Raw genomic sequence first — 20698 nt, 5'->3', positions numbered from 1 at the left:
TGCCCTTGCTGACTGCACGACACAAAGCTTTACTCCTCGCCTGGGCTCTTCAACACCGACATTGGACTGTTGATGACTGGAATTTATGGAGAGCCCTACAGGATTCATGGTGTCTTTTCCCACCAGCACTACTTCAGACATTAGTCGAGTCGATGCTACGTCATATTACGGCACTTCCGCATGCTCGCGGGGACCTTACACGACATTAGGCAGGTGTACCAGTTTCTTTGGCTCCTCAGTGTATAATGTGAAAGTATGGATTAAACACATTGAAGATCGTATAAGAATTGTATTCATTACAGAACTTTGAATCCTATCACATAGCACATATCAACCAACAAAAGCATTTTTGCAAACACGATAAAGGTCAAAAATCAAAGAGTAAATAGCTTTTTCAGAATTTAAATATTTTCCCTAATTCACGTAATATTCTACAAACCAATAAGTATCTGATACTACACACTTTCTAAAGCAGCCTATATTCTTCTTCAGGGTTCAAGCTACCTCCATACCAGATTTAATCGAAATCGGTTCATTGGATTAGTCGTGAAAACGTAACAGACATTTACTTTCGCATTTATGATATTATAATGGTTCAAATGGCTCTGAGCACTATGGGACTTAACTTCTGAGGTCATCAGTACCCTAGAACTTAGAACTACTTAAACCTAACTAACCTAAGGACATCACACATATCCATGTCCGAGGCAGGATTAGCACGTGCGACCGTAGCGGTCGCACGGTTCCAGACTGTAGCGCCTAGAACCGCTCGACCACCTCGGCCGGCCATTTATGATATTAGTATGGATAATACTTTCAATTACGATATCTTTCTTTCCTTGATCCGATTTTGATGAAATAAAGCCTTCACGGTACCCCGAGCTCTGTTCAAATTACCTGTGAAAACACCGTGAAAGTTCTTCTAGTAGTTTTGGATATCAGCGTGTTCAAACAAGCAACCAGTCGCTATTAGATAAAGATTTGAATCACTATATCTTTTTTCCCATGGTCTGATTTTGATGAAATAAAGCTTACACGGTGCCCCAAGCTATACTCAAGTTACCTGCGAAAACTGCATGAAAATTCGTCTACTAGTTTCGAAGAAGCGTGTTCAGATAGACAGACACGACAGTCGACGAACAGGCTGACTCATGTTTCTAGATTTACGGAAAGCTTCTCACACCCCACGGGTCTGTCCAGCTGTGCGACTGGATGCGTGATTTCGTCTGAAATGCGACAGTTCGTAATTGTTGGCGGAAGGCCATCTAGTAAAACGGAGGTGATATCTTGATTACATGATAAATCTAGCAAAGCTAAAGGCTGGCAGTTCAGCTAAACAGCTGATTACAATTACGAACAACTTAAAGTGGAACGATCACACAGAAAACGTTGTGGGAAAGGTGAATCAGACACCACGTTTTATTGGCAGAACCCTCAGAAGATACGACAGATCTACTAAAGAGACTGCCTTCACTACGTTTGTCCATCATCTGCCAGATTATTGCAGATATGGGACCCATATGAAATAGGATTTATGGAGGACGTCGAAAAAGTTCAAAGAAGGGCAGCTCATTTTGTATTATCACGAAACAGGTGAGAGATTGTCACGGATATGATACGCGAGTTGGGGTGGCACTCATTGAAACAAATATACGAGATTGTACTCAGTAGATCGTTCTTCATCATGATCAAAGGAAACAGTTTCCTGTTATTACTGATAATGTGAATGTTGTTTATGAATAACGGAAACTGTTTTATGTAAGTTCGACGAATTATTGAAGCGACGTCTGACATATTTTTGTTTTGAATTTTTTTTATTTTACCCTTTCGGTGAGGAAATTGCATTTTCTAGCGCTATATGATTAATTTGTATTGTCTTCTTAATTTTTACTACAACATACTCTGTTTTATATATCAAAAATTTTCGAATAAAACCAGAAGCAAACATTAACAATTTCAGTTCTGCTGTAAATACTGTTTATTCTTAAGTAACAGACAGGAGGATAACTACGTAGACCAAAAATATTAGGTAGGTTACGCGAACCTTTATATATCCCCACTCAGATTCTAGACAGTTTTTAGGGGAACCTAGTAAGACACTGATGGCATATATAAAGAAAGCAACCGTTGTGACGTAATGCTCGATAGATATGCATTTCACCTAATGAGCAAAGTTATTAGGAAAAGTACCGTAGTCTACGCTCGGTTATGGTAGGGTACGACAGCCTACGGTAGTTTTACAACTCTGCTCGCAATGACATATGAAGCTGCACTTCAGCGGGCGAAACAACAGAGAAACTGGACAGTAGCTCGCTAGTGGCGTGTGATGTGATTCGACAAGTTGCGATTTTGTCTCTTTTCTAGTGATGCAACGCGTCGAGTGCACCAACGCCCCAATGGGGCGTTTAAACTACCGTTTGTGGAGAATGTAGTTCAGAGCAGAGGTACTCCTTCTCTAATGTTTTGGGAGTGTTTTTCGTACTATGACTTGGGCCTTGTCATTCGGGGTAACGTGAATGCTAAACAGGACACACTTGCAAATAGACGACGCGCTGATCAGAAGGGGCTGCTCACTAAACTCCGAAATCCGATCTTCGCCGAGGATGTATATATTATTACTACCAACTTTCAAATTACGCAATGATCACCATTCAAAGATAGGGGAAATTAGAGCTCGTACTGAGGCGTTCCGACAGTCGTTTTTCCCCCGCGCTATCCGCGTGTGGAACAGACGGGGGGAAGTATGACTTTGGCGCGTATTGTGCCCATCGCCACACACCACTTGGTGGCTAGCGGAGCATATATGTAGATGTAGATGTAGACCAAATCTTACCCTTTCAAATGTTCAAACGTGTGTGAATTCCTAAGGGACCAAACTGCTGAGGTCATCGGTCCCTAGACTTACAAACTACTTAAACTATCTTATGATAAGAACAACACACACACCCATACCCGAGGGAGGACTCGAACCTCCGGCGGGAGGGGCCACGCAGTCCGTGACATGGCGCCTCAAACCGCGCGGCCACTCCGCGCTGTTGCCCTTTCTTCGATACCTTTATGATGATTATCCCTGTTCACAGGGCTGTGTACGTACGTTTCTCGTGTTATGAATGCACAGGCACCATATCTCACCGCAGCTTGCTCGCTGAATCACCTGAGCTTAAGCCCATGGAAAATGCCTGAGAATATTTAGGACAGTGGATAACACGTATCAGCCTCTTCTCCTCCAGACTAGAGGCTGCCTTTAAGGTTTGAGAATGGTTTGATACATCTGACAAAAAAAGAAAGAAAAAATGTTTCATAAACAACTCACCTTAGTTCTCGACATAGTCTCCTTTGAGGGATAGACATTTGGTCCAACGATCCTCCAGCTGTATCATCCCATCGGAAGAATAGGTTCCATCAGACTGTGCAAAATACTCATTGACTGCATCTTATCACTTCCTCATTTGATCAAAATTTCTCCCCAGCAAGCCAAACTTTAAGTTAGGAAACAGGAAGAAGACACTTGGGACTAAGTCTGCTGGACAGGGTGGATGAGGAACCAATTCACAACCCAATTCACGCAGTTTCATCATTGTTACCGCTGATTTGCGGGATGGCGATTTATCCTGGAGAAAGAGCTCTTTTTTGTGAGTCCACCTTGGTCTTCTTTCAGCCGACGTGTTTCACACGATCGAACAATGAAGCGAAATAGGGTCCAATTATGGTTCCGCCTTTTTCCACGTAATTTATGACGGTTATTCCTTGGGAATCCCAAAAAACGGGGCCATCACTTACTAGCTGACTAAAAGGTCCTTGCCTTCTTTGGAGCACTTTCACCTACCTTTGTCCATTGTTCTGACTGCCGGTTTGACTCTGGTGTGTAATGATAGATCCAGGTTTCATCAACAGTCACAAATCGGCTCAAAACGTCTTACGGATTGCGATTAAACGTGGCCAGACACTGTGTTGGAATGTTGTTCCGGACGCGCTTATGGTCGACTGCGAGCAATCGCTGTACCGACCTTGTAGATAGCTTCTTCAGGGCCACTTCTCCGTGCAGGATATTAGGATATTACGCAGCTGCTCAGTTGAGATGGCTACAGCCTCAGCAATCTTATTCGGCGGTTTTACATTACAATATGACGGATATTGTTAATGGTTTCCTTTCTAGTGACCTCAACTGGACGGTCGGAGAGCGCTTCGTCTTTGGTAATCCAAAAGGAAATGGTCTTCAATGATTGTGGAGAGTTTTATGGCTGCCCGGTCGTGGCAACCATAATTTGGATATGGAGTAGGACGTCACCAGGTTGTGATTAAAATCTGGTGGCAGGAAAACGATTAGTGACAAATAAGCGCCAGCTAGTATAAAACAGTTACTTAGTTTTATTGACAGCGAAGAGTGTACCGTAGATACAGTTCCAGTTAGTGTCCAAAGAATATTCCTGATTCGTGGCCTAAGTCGTTATACAATACTGAATCACACAGCGAGCTAGCTAACCAGACAACGAACGACTGCAACGAGCTGTCTGCAAGACTCCCTGACTCGGGGCCAGCGCTCCTGTTATATCGTGTAGCCAGAGGGCGCTGTAGGCCCCGGCTCAGCAATGGCGCGACGTCTTCGGTCGGCGGCAACGCCATGCGCCGTCGGCGGTCGCGACGGGAAACGGTGACAAGCGATGCGACGGCAGGGCGCGCGCGCTATTCGATTGGGTCCGCGGATACAACAGAGAGTTCATATGAACTTCATCCATTTCTGTTTTGATTTGTGCGGCAGTCCAGCCCTTCAAATGAAAATGTTTAATAACAGCTCGAAACTCGGTTTTCTCCATTTTCAATTGCAGTCGACACATTGACCAATTCAAACAGCTACCAACAATGAACTATACACTGTTAAAATTCTTTATACGATCCTTGGAATAATCAAGCTTACCAGCCATGAAGGCGCAACAGCGATGTTAATTCTTCCATGGAAGTTTACCAGACTTATCATATCACCCTTGTATTAGCGTGATGTACTTTGGAGATGCCCAGAGCGCTTTTGTTAGAAGAATATAGAAGAATCGGTTCGCCGATTTAGTTTCTCTTTATCACGAGCACGGAGCATTCCTTATAGATATACAGTTTCAGGTTGTAAAAAGACAACGAAAGACAGATTTCTTATATAAGAAACGTGCATTTATTTGTACATAGTAGTATGATGAGATGAGACAAGATACAAATAAATATGCGCTGCATGATGATTATTTCAGGCGAAGCAACGTTTGAACTAGGCGGTATGTCGTCGTCGTAATCGGACGGTTGTTAACCCAGGATGGCCTTTCCGTAGGCGGGGGCGGCGTATGCGACGGGGGCGGCCACCTTAGCGATGGCGGGCGCGGCGTAGGCGACGGGGGCGGCGACCTTGGCGACGACGGGGGCGGGGTGGGCGCCGGCCTCCTTGTGCACGACGGCGTTGAAGCCGTTGACGGGGTCGGCGGTGTAGTCGACGGTGCGGATGGAACCGTCGGGCTCCACCAGGCTGTAGCTGCCCTGGACGACGTCACCGTTGCGGGTCTCGTGCTGGGTCTTGGAGTCGCCGGTCAGAGCGTCCTGCACGTCGTAGGCGTAGCTGTACTGGGGGTTGGGGTCGTACTCGGCGGCCACGGCGGCGGGGGCGGCGACTGCGACGGGGGCGGCTCTCACGGCGGGGGCGACGGCCACAGGGGCGGCGCGCAGGGCAGGGGCGTAAGCCCTAGCGATGGGGGCGGCGTAGGCGGGGGCGGCGTAGGCGGGGGCGGCGTACGCGGCGTAGGCGGGGGCGGCGTAAGCGGGGGCGGCATAGGCACGGGCGGCCAGGGGAGCGCCGGGGGCGACGACGGCGGGGGCGCCCAGGTAGCCGGCGCGCGCCACGGCCACTATGGCGGCGAAGATGAAAAGCTGCATCACAAGAACAAACGAAAACAATCAGTAAGCTTCATGGAATTTTGTAGCTCCTCCACGCTTTTCGCTTATACATATCAGTAGGTCTCCACCTTCTTACAGAACATAGAGAAGTAAAAACACATCGGTCCGACTCCATAACTAAATGGCCAGTATCTCCGTCTGAGTCACGAACGATCTAGTTTCGATTCTTTGTTCTCCCGACAAGGTTTCCTTGATGAGAAGACGTAGTGAAGACAGCTGAGGAGTTACTGCTATATATTGTGTTCTCATGATCCCTATACGAGATACTCGATAGTGACAGCATAATGGTAGCCATTTTTTTTTAAATTAATGTTCTCTAAATCTGCCCAACAGGGATTCACGACAACGATTCCCATTTCCGTTCCCCTAGAATTTCCGTTACATGCCAACTGCCAACTGCAGTGGTAACGCCGGTTCCCATCAGATCACTTAAGTGAAGTGCTGTCGAGCTTGGCTAGCAGCTGGATGGGTCATCGTCCTGTCTGCCGAGCGCTGCTGGCAAGCGGGTGCAGCGGCTCCTGTCAAGAAAGCTGACAACGCCCTTGAGAGCGGTGTGCTGACCACATGCCACTCTATTTTCGCATTCAATGACGGCGATGGCCTGAGAATGACACGGTTGGTGCCGTTAGGCCTTCAAGTCCTGTTCGGACGGAGTTTCTACACCTACATACATACTCTGCAGGCCACTGTACACTTCATGTCAAAGTATACTTCGTATCAACGTTAACGATTTTCGTTCCTTTTACATTCACGTACTGAGCGAGAGAAAAATGACTATTTGCCTCTGTACGTGCTGTACTCTCTCATATTGTGTTCTCATATTCCCTACACGAGATACTCGACGGTGGCAGCATAATGGTAGCACATTTTTTTAAAAAATTAATGTTCTCTAAATCTGCCCAACAGGGATACACGACAACGATTCCCATTTCCGTTCCCCTAGTATTTCCGTTACACTTCCGCGTAGGCAGTGCAGATCTGTTACTTGAGGGAACATTAACGGTTCCATTTCGAAATCTGATGTGAAATGTCGAGAATGTAATTTATCAGTCACATGTTCAGTGTGTCTGGCGGAGAATGACAGAGAGTTCGAGTATAAGCGTGTTTTCGCTGGGCTCGTTCGTGGAGTCACACGACGGCGATGACTAGAAGACCGATGCCCTCATCTTTACTCGTGAGTATCGCTATCGCTCCACGTTAAGTGAGTGTGTTGTTTCTCAAATGTAAATGTTTAGTCTCTTACAGGCCTACCGTGTAATCAATTATTGAGTATGGTTCGCTGGTCTCGACCTCTTAACTGGATTAGCGGAAGAGATAGAGAAGATACGATCGGAAGTCGAGTTGTGCGATTCATCACGAATATGTTTCGTTAGCGCGGAAGTGTCAGTAAAATCTAGTGGGAAACGATGCAAGAAAGGAATGAGCTTGACAAATTCTGAGAGCTCTTGTTCCTTTCCTCCTATGTACATTTCGTTTAATTCAAAGAAAAAAATACATTTGGCTTTTACAGAGGCAAGGCATACGCGAATATGCGGAGGGGTGGTTGAGTGGGTTGGGGGTGGGGTTGGAGAACGTTTGTGGGCTAGTGGAGGATGAGAGAGAGGGTGATACTGCTGCAGTATGTGCCCTCCGCCACACAGTGTGAGCTGGCGTACCGAATATAGACGCAATGGCGACGACACAGATAATTGCGTGTAGAATGCGAGTACAGTTTTCTCGGCGCCAGTGACAGACGGGATAGCGATAAGATGCTAGCACATAGCCTGCACCTTTCAGGCAACACTAAGGGCGTATCGAGCATACTTTTCTGTTCTTTAAGCTCCAACAAAGATTCCGGAGAATAATATGTTATATACCTAACATCACAATACAACTGTTCCTAAAGGGTACCTAAGCAGACAACATGCAGGACTCACCTCTACTATAGCCGACGGGCCACAGAGGAGAGGTATACTCGTATACCGAGACCTAAGATTACCCGTTTGTGAGTGAATGCTGTCTAGGCGTATCACGAACTTCTGCTTTTCTTCTGTGACTCTAGTAACATGTTCGGAATAAACTGATAGGGTAGTGCTGAAACATGGTTGGATTAACAGATCGAAGTATTTCGTTTTGTGAGTAGGACGATCATCACTCACTATCATAGACTCTTGCTACCGATATAGTTATTCATGTGCCTTATGTATCTACAGCGATGCTATAAACGTCAGAGACCGTACAACTGATGGATGAGTTACACAGGAACCGTCGTTAGTTATATGGGCATTAGCTTGCCGACAACAACCAGACTGCTTCGAGTGCAGAAATTTGGAGTAACTTTTGCTGTACTGTGGTCTGATTAATACCGTTTGCTGCAGCTTGTAGATGAGAAGGAGTTCTGATGAATACTTATGTTGAACCGCAACGTGTAATGATTGAAATCTTCAGCAACTACGAGAAGCACGAACAATCCTGATTAAGTGACCACTTAAGCGCTGGGAACATAACAAGATGGTAGTGATCTGATTACGTTTTAGGCAATTCAGATCCAAATTCGTTTTTATTTCTTTCCAAAGGTTTTGAATCAGTGGCTTTAGGTAGATTTTATCCTCTCTTTCGAGCAGTAGCTCTCCAGCTCATGAAGGACTTCGTGTAATTAATGATTACGCGAAAGGTGTTTTGCACATGCTCTGTTAGGCTACAGCTAGGGTCACATTTTTCCAAAAAGGCTCCGAGCCTTATCTGCGTTTTTCCAAGCCGTGCTCTGTTGTATCGCTGCATTTGACCCTATATCACGTATTAGAGATGTTGTCCCGTTTTCGTTGTTTCTCTTTGCAATAGACAACTGATCCCATCAGACTTTGAATTTCGTTGAGGTCCTACTACACTTTTTGCACTAAGCGAGATCGCAAAGTGGTTAAGGCACTAGAATCGTTTCCGGAAGGAGTAGGGTCCAAGTCCATGTCCAGATGTTCTGGTTTACAATTTTCGTGATTTCCCTAAGTACTTAAGGTGAATGCTTGGGTGGTTCTTTGAAATGCTCTATCTCTAATGACTTTGATAGCGACGGGACACTAGTCTAATTTTTCTTCGTTCCGTTTAGACTTCATTATTTGGCTGCCATCACCATATAACGGTGCTGAAGACTTCGAACGACGAACTTCTTCACTTTCTACCAGTATTAGACATAGCCGTATCAAATACGTTGTTCCTGTCACTGCAATAGTTAAGTCCTTCGCGTAGTTCATGTGTTACTTGCATGAAGCCAACAATCAGTTTTCTTCATTGATTGGGCCGAACGCTACGCCAGTGCCCGAATAGCACGAAACACTATAATTTCAATAATGCAATCACAACAATAATCAAGGAAGATGAACGATCATCGATTTTCACACTTACGTGTTATGTAAGTTATAGCTCGATATCTTCCCTCGCTTGAGACTGTCATGAAAGAAACGTTACGGTGCATAGGATGGTACGATACAGAACTCAGTTCGTATCTCAACTTTATGAAAATCTTTTCACAATAGAAAATTATCTAACTCTCTGCGCGCATATTTGTTGTTAACGTGTATAATGTAAGATTAAATTTCACTAAATCGTACCCCACGAATAAAAAACAGATGTGTGACTCTTTTGAGTCGATTATTAGTGCTAAAAACATTGCACATTAGTCTATTATCTGTTTCATAAAACACTCGGTAAGTGCATGTCACTAACTTAAGCAACTAGCATCTGTAAGTGACGGTTCCAATACAAAAGATTTCGGTTATTTTTTTACAACAAAGAAACTGATGGTTAAATCGATTAATATGTGATATATGAATATTTTTATCTGATAAATGTTACTTCGCATACTATAACTAGCACGCTACACGTACACCACGATTTTCTTCACTCGTTCCGTCGGTGTTTTACATATAATTTCAGGTTTTTAAGGTCCTTATCTAATAACTGTTTCTCTGAATCTCATAACTAGCTCGTCACATGCATACAATGATCTTCATTTCTCCTCTATGGCTGTTTTACATGAAATTTCAGATTTTAGATTTTAATAAGAAAATAAACGAAACAAATCGAGAAAATATGAAAAACATGAAGTTAGGAAGAGCATAAAACGTGGTATGGCTGCTAGAACTAGAGATCACTGTAAGGGGCGATCAAAAAGTTTCCCTTCGAAGGCGACACCAGCCCCTTGCCTACATGTCCGTGCTTATATACCCGCATCGGAGTCGCGATGCGTTGCACGTATGCTGTAACGACGCGCTCTAATGGAAACTTTTTGATTGCCCCTTACATATCTGAAGCTATGGCACTGACACTGGCATTTAAAGTTGCTTATCTAATGGTAAGAAAGATGAAGTTTCTGATCTTTTGTCTAAAAAAAAAAATGTGTAGGTGATATCTGTAGCCTCCGTAAAAGTCATATGGCAGCAGGTATGTAGATTTTACCCGTTACGGGATTACCATGCTGATTCGGTACATAGTTCAGCCAAGGCGTGCTGTTTATGTGGTTTCTCATGCCCGCATAGACGAATATTGGGCTGGTTTCCAATTTCCACCACAGAAACACAACACTTGATCAGTGGAAATGCGGAAAACACACACAATAGACTTCACACGATTCACCGACTCACCGAGTAACACGGCTTCCTTCAGTCTACGAAGGAGGGTGTTCACAAAACACTCGTGCGACCCGTCATAGAATAATACCCAACTGTGTGGAACCCCTACCAAACAGAATTAGCTGAGGATATCGAACACATAAAAAGAAGGTCAGAACGAATGGTGACAGGTGTGTTTGACCGACAATAGAGCGACACTTAGAAGCTGAGAAACCTGAACTGACAGACACTTGAAAACAGAAGCCAACTACCCTGCGACGGCCTCCTTACAAAGTTTCAACAACCAGCAGTAAGTCAGGAAACTAGGAATATACTACCACCTGCTACATATCGCTCCAGTAGCGATAGCGAAGACAAGATTTGGCTAACTATCGTGCGCACGGAGGAGTTTAAGCAGCCATTTTTCCCGGGCTTCATACGCGAATGGAACAGCGAGTAATCTTAACATACGGTACAACGGAACGTACCTTCTGGAATGCTCTTCTCAGCTGTTCGTAGAGTACGATGTAAATTAGACTATGGGGCATTGTGGCGACGAGAAGGACTCCTGTCAAGGAAGCAAGTGCCAGAGGCTGTATGAGAGAGTAAGGTCAGGTGCAGGCTCTGCACAGGGGGAGGAAAGGAGAATAATACGTGTGTCTTAGGCTGCTGGCCACCTACTCAGTGTTTACAGAGTTAAAAAAAATTATGGACCTACTTTCGTTATTGCAATCATCAGTACGAAGGCTGGTTTGACAGAGCTCTTTATGTTAGTGTATCCTGCGCCATTCCAGTGGCGTAACTAAGATAAACGGCACCTAGGCCAAATTTACAGTTTTCACCCTCCCTTCCCCCACCCCTTGGGACACATCTCTATTTTTCTTTGTTTAATCCTCATAGTCGTAGCTCCATCTAATAGATGAAAACAAAAAACAAGCAGGGAAACGTAGGTCTTATTGAACTGATGTTCAACGCAGTACAATCCGAAGCCTCTCATGATTCCCTTTCATAAATATATGCACCTTCCCACTTTAGTGCCCTCCAACTCATTCTCTTGTGATTCTTCTCCTTCCCCCACCTACTTCGCTATCTCTCTACGTCTTTTCTTACCCTTTCCACGTCTGTTTAGCCCGTCACAGAACTACACCTCTACGGACACGGCGCGCAAGGCTTGCATCCGGCTGTCATATATTAGTTACGCCATAGTGCAAGTCTCTGCATATCTCCAGATGTGTTTAACCTGCACCCATCTGAACCTGCTTACTGTATGCAATCGCTGGCCTCCCTCTGCAGTTTCTACTCCTGCTTGACAATTTCCTCCATTACCTAATTAAGTATTCCTCGATGCCTGAGGACACGTCATATCAAAACTTATATCTTCTTTTCGTGAAGTTCTTAGACCTTTTTTCTCCTCGTTTCGTTTCAATACGTCTTAAATATTAACTCGACTTGCTGATCTAATTTCAGCATTCCTTGAAACTATACAAGGAAAAAATATAATAATACACTACCAAAAGCCGTAATTTTGATATTGTTTTATCAGGCAATCAGTTTCGACTTTCCAGTCACGTCATCTCCAGGTCTGTCGCATGAATGACACCAAGTACCACTCGTGCATGTATAAAACAAGGCAACAATATTCGTATGTGGTTCCGTAGATATCCGAAGTTCATGAGCATGCTTGTTGATGATACATGTGACCTCATCTCGAGTTGCTGTGACATGTCTGAAGAGTACACATGTCATGAAGTTCGGATATGTACGGCACCCGATACGAATATTGGTGCCTTTTCTTATACATGCACGAGCGGTACTTGGTGTCATTCATGCGACAGGCCTGAAGATGACGTGATTGGAACGTCGGAACTGGTTCCCCAATAAAACAATATTAGGATAAGAGCCGTTAGTTACATTTCATCGACCAGCCGCTATCCCACGCCCCTGAGCCCAAGATGGAATACATTTACTATACTGAGGAAAGTCTGGAGCATTGTTCTAGAAATGTATGGAACTAGTGAAGGGCGGAGCGTCATACATAGACAGAACACTACTTTTTTTGAACTACTGAGCAGTCTTGAGTATTTACGCATGAGGTATCGATACACCCAAACCTTACGAAAAAGCCGGCCGCTGTGGCAGAGAGGTTCTAGGCGCTTCAGTCCGGAACCGCGCTGCTTCTGACTGATTTGAAGCAGCTCTCACCGCTACTCTACCGTGTGCAAGTCCTTTCAGATCTGCACAGTTGTTGTACCCTGCATCCATCTGAGCCTGCTTACCATATTTAAGTCTTGGACCCTCAATACAAGTTTTACTACCCCCACTCTGCTCCATTGTCAAATTAACAGCTGGTTGATGCCTGAGAATGTGTTCCTTTGTTTTTTTGGCGAAGTTATGCCCCAAAGTTCTTGTCTCCGCATTTCAGATTCAATACATGTTCAATAGATACTCGACCTACCCAGCTAATCTCCAGCATTGTTCGCAACTGAGCACGGAAAAGTCTCAAATGTTGTGCTAGAAATATAGAAAACTAGTAAGGTAAAGAGTGGGGCGGGTTGGGATCGTAAGTCATTTCAGTAAGAGAAGGCGCCCCCGTTACGCGTCAGGGTACCGGTCGGACCCGTCGTAAAAGAATGCCCGGCGCTGCCGCTCTCTCACCTTGAAGGCCATGTCTGTCGTTGAGCAGCTGACTGGCCGAGGAGCGGTCCGGCGGGGCTTTATACCGGTCCGCCGGGTGGTCGCCGGGGTGCCGGCGTGGCCCGGCGTGGCGCAACCGTTGTGTCACCGCCCAGCCGCGGCCCGCACGTAAATCAGGACAGCAGCACCGGCTCCGGCAGGCCGCAGCGCCGAATTAATTACACCTAATATGCAGGCCATGTCATATGGCGGGGCCGCTGCTCCACTTTTGCGACAAGTTGGGTTTCGGTTTCTGTAGGGCGGCGTGGCGCGGCCAGCCGGTTCTGCATTGAGCAACAGCGGCCGGCCCTGCCCAGAGTGGGCCGGCGACGCCCAGCACCCAGCGCAACGCCCCGCACCTCACCAGACGCACGCCGGCCGCCGCCGCTGCCGCTGCCGCTGCCGCCGCGACTCCACGCGGCGTACGAGCGAACCGTTTTCTACCTGTACTCTCTAATTGTTGCATCCCATTTGCCACGGAGGGGCAACGGAGTGGGCTGTCACCAGGGATGGTAAAAACAGACTGGTTAACACAAATATTGGTATTTTAAACTACTGGCCATTGAAATTGCTACACCAAGAAGAACTGCAGATGATAAACGGGTATTCATTGGACAAATACAAGTATATTATACTAGAACTGACATGTCATTACATTTTCACGCTATTTGGGTGCATAGATCCTGAGAAATCAGTACCCAGAACAACCACCTCTGGCCGTAACGGCCTTGATACGCCTGGGCATTCAGTCAAACAGAGCGGATGGCGTGTACAGGTACAGCTGCCCATGCAGCTTCAACACGATACCACAGTTCATCACGAGTAGTGACTGGCCGATTGTGACGAGCCAGTTGCTCGGCCACCATTGACCAGACGTTTTCAATTGGTGAGAGATCTGGAGAATGTGCTGGCCAGGGCAGCAGTCGAACGTTTCCTGAATCCAGAAAGGCCCGTACAGGACCTGCAACATGTGGTCGTGCATTATCCTGCGAAATGTAGGGTTTCGCAGGGATCGAATGAAGGGTAGAGCCACGAGTACTAACACATCTGAACTGTAACGTCCACTGTTCAAAGTGGAACAAGAGGTGACCGAAACGTGTAGCCAATGCCACCCTGTACCTTCACGCCGGGTGATACGCCAGTATGGCAATCACGAATACACGCTTCCAATGTGCGTTCACCGCGTTGTCGCCAAACACTGATGCGACCATCATGATGCTGTAAACAGAACCTGGATTCATCCGAAAAATGACGTTTTGCCATTCGTGCACCCAGGTTCGTCGTTTACATCATCGCAGGCGCTCCTGTCTGTGATGCAGCGTCAAGGGTAACCGCAGCCGTGGTCTCCGAGCTGATAGTCCCTGCTGCCGCGAACGCTGTCGAACTGTTCGTGCAGATGGTTGTTGTCTTGCAAAAGTCCCCATCTGTTGACTCAGGGATCGAGACGTGGCTGCACGATCTGTTACAGCCATGAGGATAAGATGCCTGTCATCTCAACTGCTAGTGATGCGAGGCCGTTGGGATCCAGCACGGCGTTCCGTATTACCCTCCTGAACCCACCGATTCCATTTCTGCCAACAGTCATTGGATCTCGACCAACGCGAGCAGCAATGTCGCGATACGATAAACCGGAATCGCGGTAGGATACAATCCGACCTTTATCAAAGTCGGAAACGTGATGGTACGCATTTCTCCTCCTTACACGAGGCATGATAACAACGTTTCACCAGGCAACGCCGGTCAACTGCTGTTTGTGTATGATAAATCGGTTCGAAACTTTCCTCATGTCAGCACGTTGTAGGTGTTGTCACCGATGCCAACCTCGTGTGAATGCTCTGAAAAGCTAATCATTTGCATATAACAGCATCTTCTTCCTGTTGGTTAAATTTCGCGTCTGTAGCACGTCATCTTCGTGGTGTAGCAATTTTAATGACCAGTAGTGTATTTCTGAATAACCAGTACTAATCGGTATCTGTTTGATCTCGGTTAGAAGAGATGCTTTCTACACTGAAGAGACAAACAAACTGATACACCTGCCTAATATCATATAGGACCCTCCCGAGCACCCAGAAGTGCCCAAACACGACGTGGCATGGACTCGACTAATATCTGAAGTAGGGTTAGAGGGAATTGATACCATGAATCCTGCAGGGCTGTCCATTAATCCATGAGAGTACGAGAGGTACAGATCTCTTCCCAACAGCACGTTGCAAGGCATCGTAGATAAGCTCAATAATGTTCATGTCTGGGGAGGCTGCTGGCCAGCGGAAGTGTACGAACTCAGAAGAGTGTTCCTGGAGCCACTCCGTACATGTGGGATGTCGCATTGTCCTTCTGGAATTGCACGAGTCTGTCGGAGAGCCGGCCGCTGTGGCCGAGCGGTTCTAGGCGCTTCAGTCCGCAAACGCGCTGCTGCTACGGAATCAGGTTGGAATCCTGCCTCGGACATGGGTGTGTGTGATGTCCTTAGGTTAGTTAGGTTGAAGTAGTTCTAAGTCTATGTTCTAAGGCGCTGCAGTCATGGACTGTGCGGCTGGCCCCGGCGGAGGTTCGAGTCCTCCTTCGGGCATGGGTGTGTGTGTGTGTGTTTGTCCTTAGGATACTTTAGGTTAAGTAGTGTGTAAGCTTAGGGACTGATGACCTTAGCAATTAAGTCCCATAAGATTTCACACACATTTGAACATTTTTTTGTAAATCCAGGGGCCTGATGACCTCAGACGTTAAGTTCCATAGCGCTCAGAGCCATTTGAACCATCTGTCGGAGTGCGCAATGGACATGAATGGATGGAGGTGATATACAGGATGCTTACGGGTGTGTCACCCGTCAGAGTTGAATCTAGGAGTATCAGGGGTCCCATATCACTCCAACTGCACACGCCCCACACCATTACAGAACCTCCACCAGCTTGAACAGTCCCCTGCTGATATGCAGGATCTATGGATTCATGAGATTGTCTCCATACCCGTACACGTCCATCCGCTCGATACAATTTGAAACGAGGCTCGTTCGATCAAGCAACATCTTTCCAGTCATCAACAGTCCAATGTCGATGTTGACAGGCCCAGGCGAGTCGTAAATCTGTGTGTAGCACAGTCGTCAAGGGTACACGAGTGGGCCTTTGGCTCCGAAAGCGCATATCGATGATGTTTCGTTGAATGGTTCGCACGCTGACACTCGTTGTCGGTCCGGCATTGAAATCTGCAGTAATTTGGGGAAGGGTTGCACTTCTGTCATGCTGAACGATTTTATTCAGTCGTCGTTGGTCCCGTTCTTGCAGGCTCTTTTTCCGGCCCCTGCAATGTCGGAGACATGATGCTTTACCGTTTTCCTGATTTTCTTGGTACAGTCGTGAAATGGTCGTACGGGAAAATCCTCACTTCGTCGCTGTCTGGGAGATGCTGTGTCCCATCGCCCGTTGCGCCGACTATAACACCACGTTCAAATTCAATTAAATCTTGATAACCTTCCATTGTAGCAGCAGTAACCGATTTAACAACTGCGCCAGACACTTGTTGTCTTATATAGTCGTTGCCGACGGCAGCGCCGTGTTCTGCCTGTTTACATATCTCTGTTTTTGATTACTGATGCCTATACGAGATTCTTTGGCGCTTCAGTGTATTTTTCACTAATAACCGAGTAAAAAACAGATATCAATTAACATAGCAGCAGTCCTAAAATATTTCGTTCTTAAATAAACCTTTTTTCTAAAAAGGAGTAATTCTTATTCGTAAATTTTACACTAATTTGGAATATTGTGTTATTATAGAAAATGGGAAAGCGATCAGTGCTATCTTAATAACAATGCCAACAAAAATGAGCAGCAAACACATGGCATAAGAATTGGTACAGAACTGCTGAGACAGTAATGCCATTGTAGCCGTGTGTCGTGGCTTAAGGCACTCGCATTGTGCAGTGTGCAAGACTTCCCCCACCTGGTCTACAAGGTAGGGTTTCTCGCTTTCGTCGCCGGATATCCGTTGTATTGGAGAAGGGCACCAACCCTAGTCTCGAAATATTTTTACGACGTGACATAACAGTACAATGTTTCATTTGCTTTAAAAGATCAAAGATTCTTCTGCCATTTCTATGAAATAATAAAAGAGGAAGGAAATTCCGTAACAAAATTAAGAAAATATTCCCTGCTATTGTGCAGTGATCCAACGTTTCGTCCCCATCTGCGTGAATGTCCAATTCACAGACTGGCTCGCTACTGACTACAGCAAAATTCCGCTTCCGCGAGATTCCGTGCAGTGGCGTGACGTCATATATTTTGAAAACGCGCGCGCAACTGGCCTTTGTCGACTGCCCTCGTCCACTGTTACTATCATCCCATGGAGGCAGACTGGTGCACATCTTCTTCGGCACCGGAATCCAGATGTCATTCAATTTCACGCCCTCCTCCTTCCTATTAAAATTTCTGTGGTGTTTCACAATCTCTGTTGCCTCACTGTATAGCCTGTTGTGGTATCCGTTTGTAGCTGCCAGTATTTGAGTCCGATCAAAATGAATGTGGTGGTCTCCTGGCTGTAAAACATGTTCCGCAACAGCTGGTCTGTCGAGCTCCCCTCTTCTGCAATTTCCGTTGTGCTCTTAGAGCCGTGTTTTGACAGTTCTTTTTGTAGTACCCACGTACACGTCTCCACAACTACACGGAGTACTATAAATTCCAGCTTTTTCCAGCGGTTGGCGAGCATCGATTTTAGGTGATCTTGTATCTTCTGTGTGGGTGTGTAAATTACCGCGATGTTCCGCTTTCTCAAGATTTTTCCTATGCGGTCGGTCACGTCCTTAATGAATGGCAGGAAAACTTTTGATTTCACCGGCGCTTGTGCATCACTACGATTTCTACACGGTGGTCTTAACGCTATTTTCACATCAGCGAACAAATAAGCATTCCTGAGCAATGCAGCGGTGAGATGTTTTAACTCTGCGTCACGCAGCTCTGGTTCACAGGTTTTCCTTGCGCTATCCGCCAACGTTTTTATGATACCACGAAAGACTATACAGAGAGGCAACAGAGATTGTGAAACACTCCTGTAATTTTAATAGGAAGGAGAAGGGTGTGAAACTGAATGAAATATGGATTCCGTTGCTGAAGAAGATGTGTACCAGTCGTCCACCATAGGATGATAGTAACAGCGGACGACGGCAGTCGACAACGGCCAGTTGCGCTCGCGTATTCAAAACATGTGACGTCACGCCACTGCACGGAAGCTCGCGCAAGCGGAATTTAGTTGTAGTCAGTAGTGAGCCAGGGTTTGAATCGGACATTCAACAAAACTACGATCCCCCTTGAGAATGTCCTCCGCAGACGAGGAAGAAACGTCGGGTTTTCGAGTGAAATCCTGTCGACCGCGGTATAACTGTCCGGAATATTTTATTAGTTGTAACAATTCCGGCCGTGAAAGATGACATTTTACAGTTTCGTAACAGTAATAAATTAAAAACTTAACAACAATTCATTCATAGTATGCAATAAAAATAGATCATCTGCTTCTATTCCCTGAAAACGGACAAATAAACACGAAAAACACTCTTGAACTTAAGTTTTCACCCTTTAGCACTGAGTATTCATAATGCTCAAATAGTAGAATGATCCCCGATTACGACATGATTTTTGAGCACACTTTCGAAATATTACAATCAGTAGGAGAATACTGGTGATCTTTCGTAGTATTCAAACACTTATTACTTTTCCAGAAACACAGCGAACGGTGGGCGGACTAAATTTTCTTTTATTTGCCTATATAATTTAATATTTTGATTCTGTGTATCTTGAAACTGATAGAGTCAAATTTTTTCAGTCTGTGTTCGATTTCTACATTTTTTACAGGGAATAACAGAAATAAAAAACCGAAAATCGGTTATTTCGGAAACTGGTTATTTTGAGCAGTTGTTACAGCCAGGTTAAACTGCCTTCGGAAAGAAAACAATATAGCCGAAAACTGGTTGCTTCAGTGATAACCATCATCCCTAGCTGTCACTATGCTGCCGGCCGGAGTGGCCATGCGGTTCTAGGCGCTACAGTATGGAACAGCGAGACCGCTACGGTCGCAGGTTCGAATCCTGCCTCGGGCATGGATGTGTGTGATGTCCTTAGATTAGTTAGGTTTAAGCAGTTCTAAGTTCTAGGGGACTGATGACCTCAGAAGTTGAGTCCCATAGTGCTCAAAGCCATTTGAACCATTTTTTTTGTCACTATGCTATTTACCAATGCTAGAGCTGTAAAACTACCGTAGGCATCCGTAGACTACCATTCCTAGTGACGTTGATCAGTTAATGTCCTACTTGTGTTAAATGTACGTTGGTGTATTGCATACCTATTGGGCGTTACCTCATAACGATCGCTTACTTTCCATATGCAATCAGTACCTTACTAGATTCTCCTGAAAATCGGAAGCGGTGAACTATCTAGAAACTGAGTGACAATATACAAAGGTCTCGGTTACCTATGGAACATTTTTGTTCTGCATAGTTATCTTCCTGTTTGTTGCTTAAGAATGAACAGTATTTATAGCAAAACTGAAACAGTCAATGTTTAATTCACGTTTTATTTGAAAAATGTTTATGTGTAAGATGAAACAGAGCAGTGTTGTTGTAAAAATGAAGGAAACAATACAGATTTATTATACAGCGCTAGAAAACGCAATTTTCTCAATAAAAATGTAAAATAAAAAAACACAAAACAAAGATATATCAAACACGACTTTGATACTTCGTCGAACTTACATAAAACAAGTTTCTGTATTCATAAATACTTTCGTATCTATGAAGTACTGAGTAGGAAATAACAACATTAATTTTATACATTTTTTATGTTTGTGCATATAAACTGCACTTGTATCAAAAGTATTTTCTTTGGTTACATAAAAGCGCAGAAGTTACACGATCGACTAACTTTCATTACTTGCAAAATGCAATTTATGTTCTGTCAGGATATCAAATACACAGTGGACTAACACCGACTGATGTGCAGTTCTAATTATGTGTGATACAAGCAACCACACAAACAAAAAACAAAGAGATGTTCGTTGGCTCCCATTTTCTTATTTCTTTAGTTTTTTTTCCCTGCCAATGTTACCAATACTACCGGTAACCCCACCACTTACTACGTCATTTAACGTACTGTAGTGACAGAAGTTCTTAAGCCAAAATGGATACATATTATCGAAATGGATGCACATATGTATGTATGTATGTTCCACGTCTCCTCCTAAACCAGTAGACCGACTTCAACCAAGCTTAATGCACATATCACTTACAGTCGTAAATCGTCGCTGTGGTAGTAATAGGCAGCTACCTATCAAAGGAGCCCGCCCGGTTGGCCGTGCGGTCTAACGCACGGCTTTCCGGCCGGGAAGGAGCGCCTGGTCCCCGGCACGAATCCGCCCGGCGGATTTGTGTCGAGGTCCGGTGAACCGGCCAGTCTGTGGATGGTTTTTAGGCGGTTTTCCACCTGCCTCGGCGAATGCGGGCTGGTTCCCCTTATTCCGCCTCAGTTACACTATGTCGG

General features: G+C 45.3%; 1 protein-coding gene across 1 annotated transcript; it reads right to left on the bottom strand.

The window, feature by feature from the left end:
* Window positions 1-5163: 5163 nt before the first annotated feature.
* LOC124775404 (sterile alpha motif domain-containing protein 1-like) lies at window positions 5164-13650 on the bottom strand. The gene is made up of 3 exons (XM_047250238.1): window positions 13418-13650; window positions 13167-13336; window positions 5164-5915 (listed from the first exon to the last, which is right to left on the bottom strand). Exons 1-3 carry the CDS (start codon window positions 13648-13650, stop codon window positions 5287-5289), a joined length of 1032 nt encoding a protein of 343 aa, XP_047106194.1. The 3' UTR covers window positions 5164-5286.
* Window positions 13651-20698: the final 7048 nt, after the last annotated feature.

This window comes from Schistocerca piceifrons, chromosome 2 (genome assembly GCF_021461385.2).
Source record: "Schistocerca piceifrons isolate TAMUIC-IGC-003096 chromosome 2, iqSchPice1.1, whole genome shotgun sequence".
Lineage (NCBI taxonomy): Eukaryota > Metazoa > Arthropoda > Insecta > Orthoptera > Acrididae > Schistocerca > Schistocerca piceifrons.
This window is presented reverse-complemented; position numbering and strand designations above follow the sequence as displayed.

Excerpts from the sequence above, each read along its gene's own strand:
- LOC124775404 (XM_047250238.1), bottom strand. The coding sequence starts at position 13,650 with ATGCAACAATTAGAGAGTACAGGTAGAAAACGGTTCGCTCGTACGCCG. Across the intron at positions 13,337-13,417 it reads AAACCGAAACCCAACTTGTC|CCGGTGCTGCTGTCCTGATT; the intron begins GCAAAAGTGGAG and ends GGCCTGCCGGAG. Across the intron at positions 5,916-13,166 it reads CGACAGACATGGCCTTCAAG|TTCTTGTGATGCAGCTTTTC; the intron begins GTGAGAGAGCGG and ends TGTTTTCGTTTG.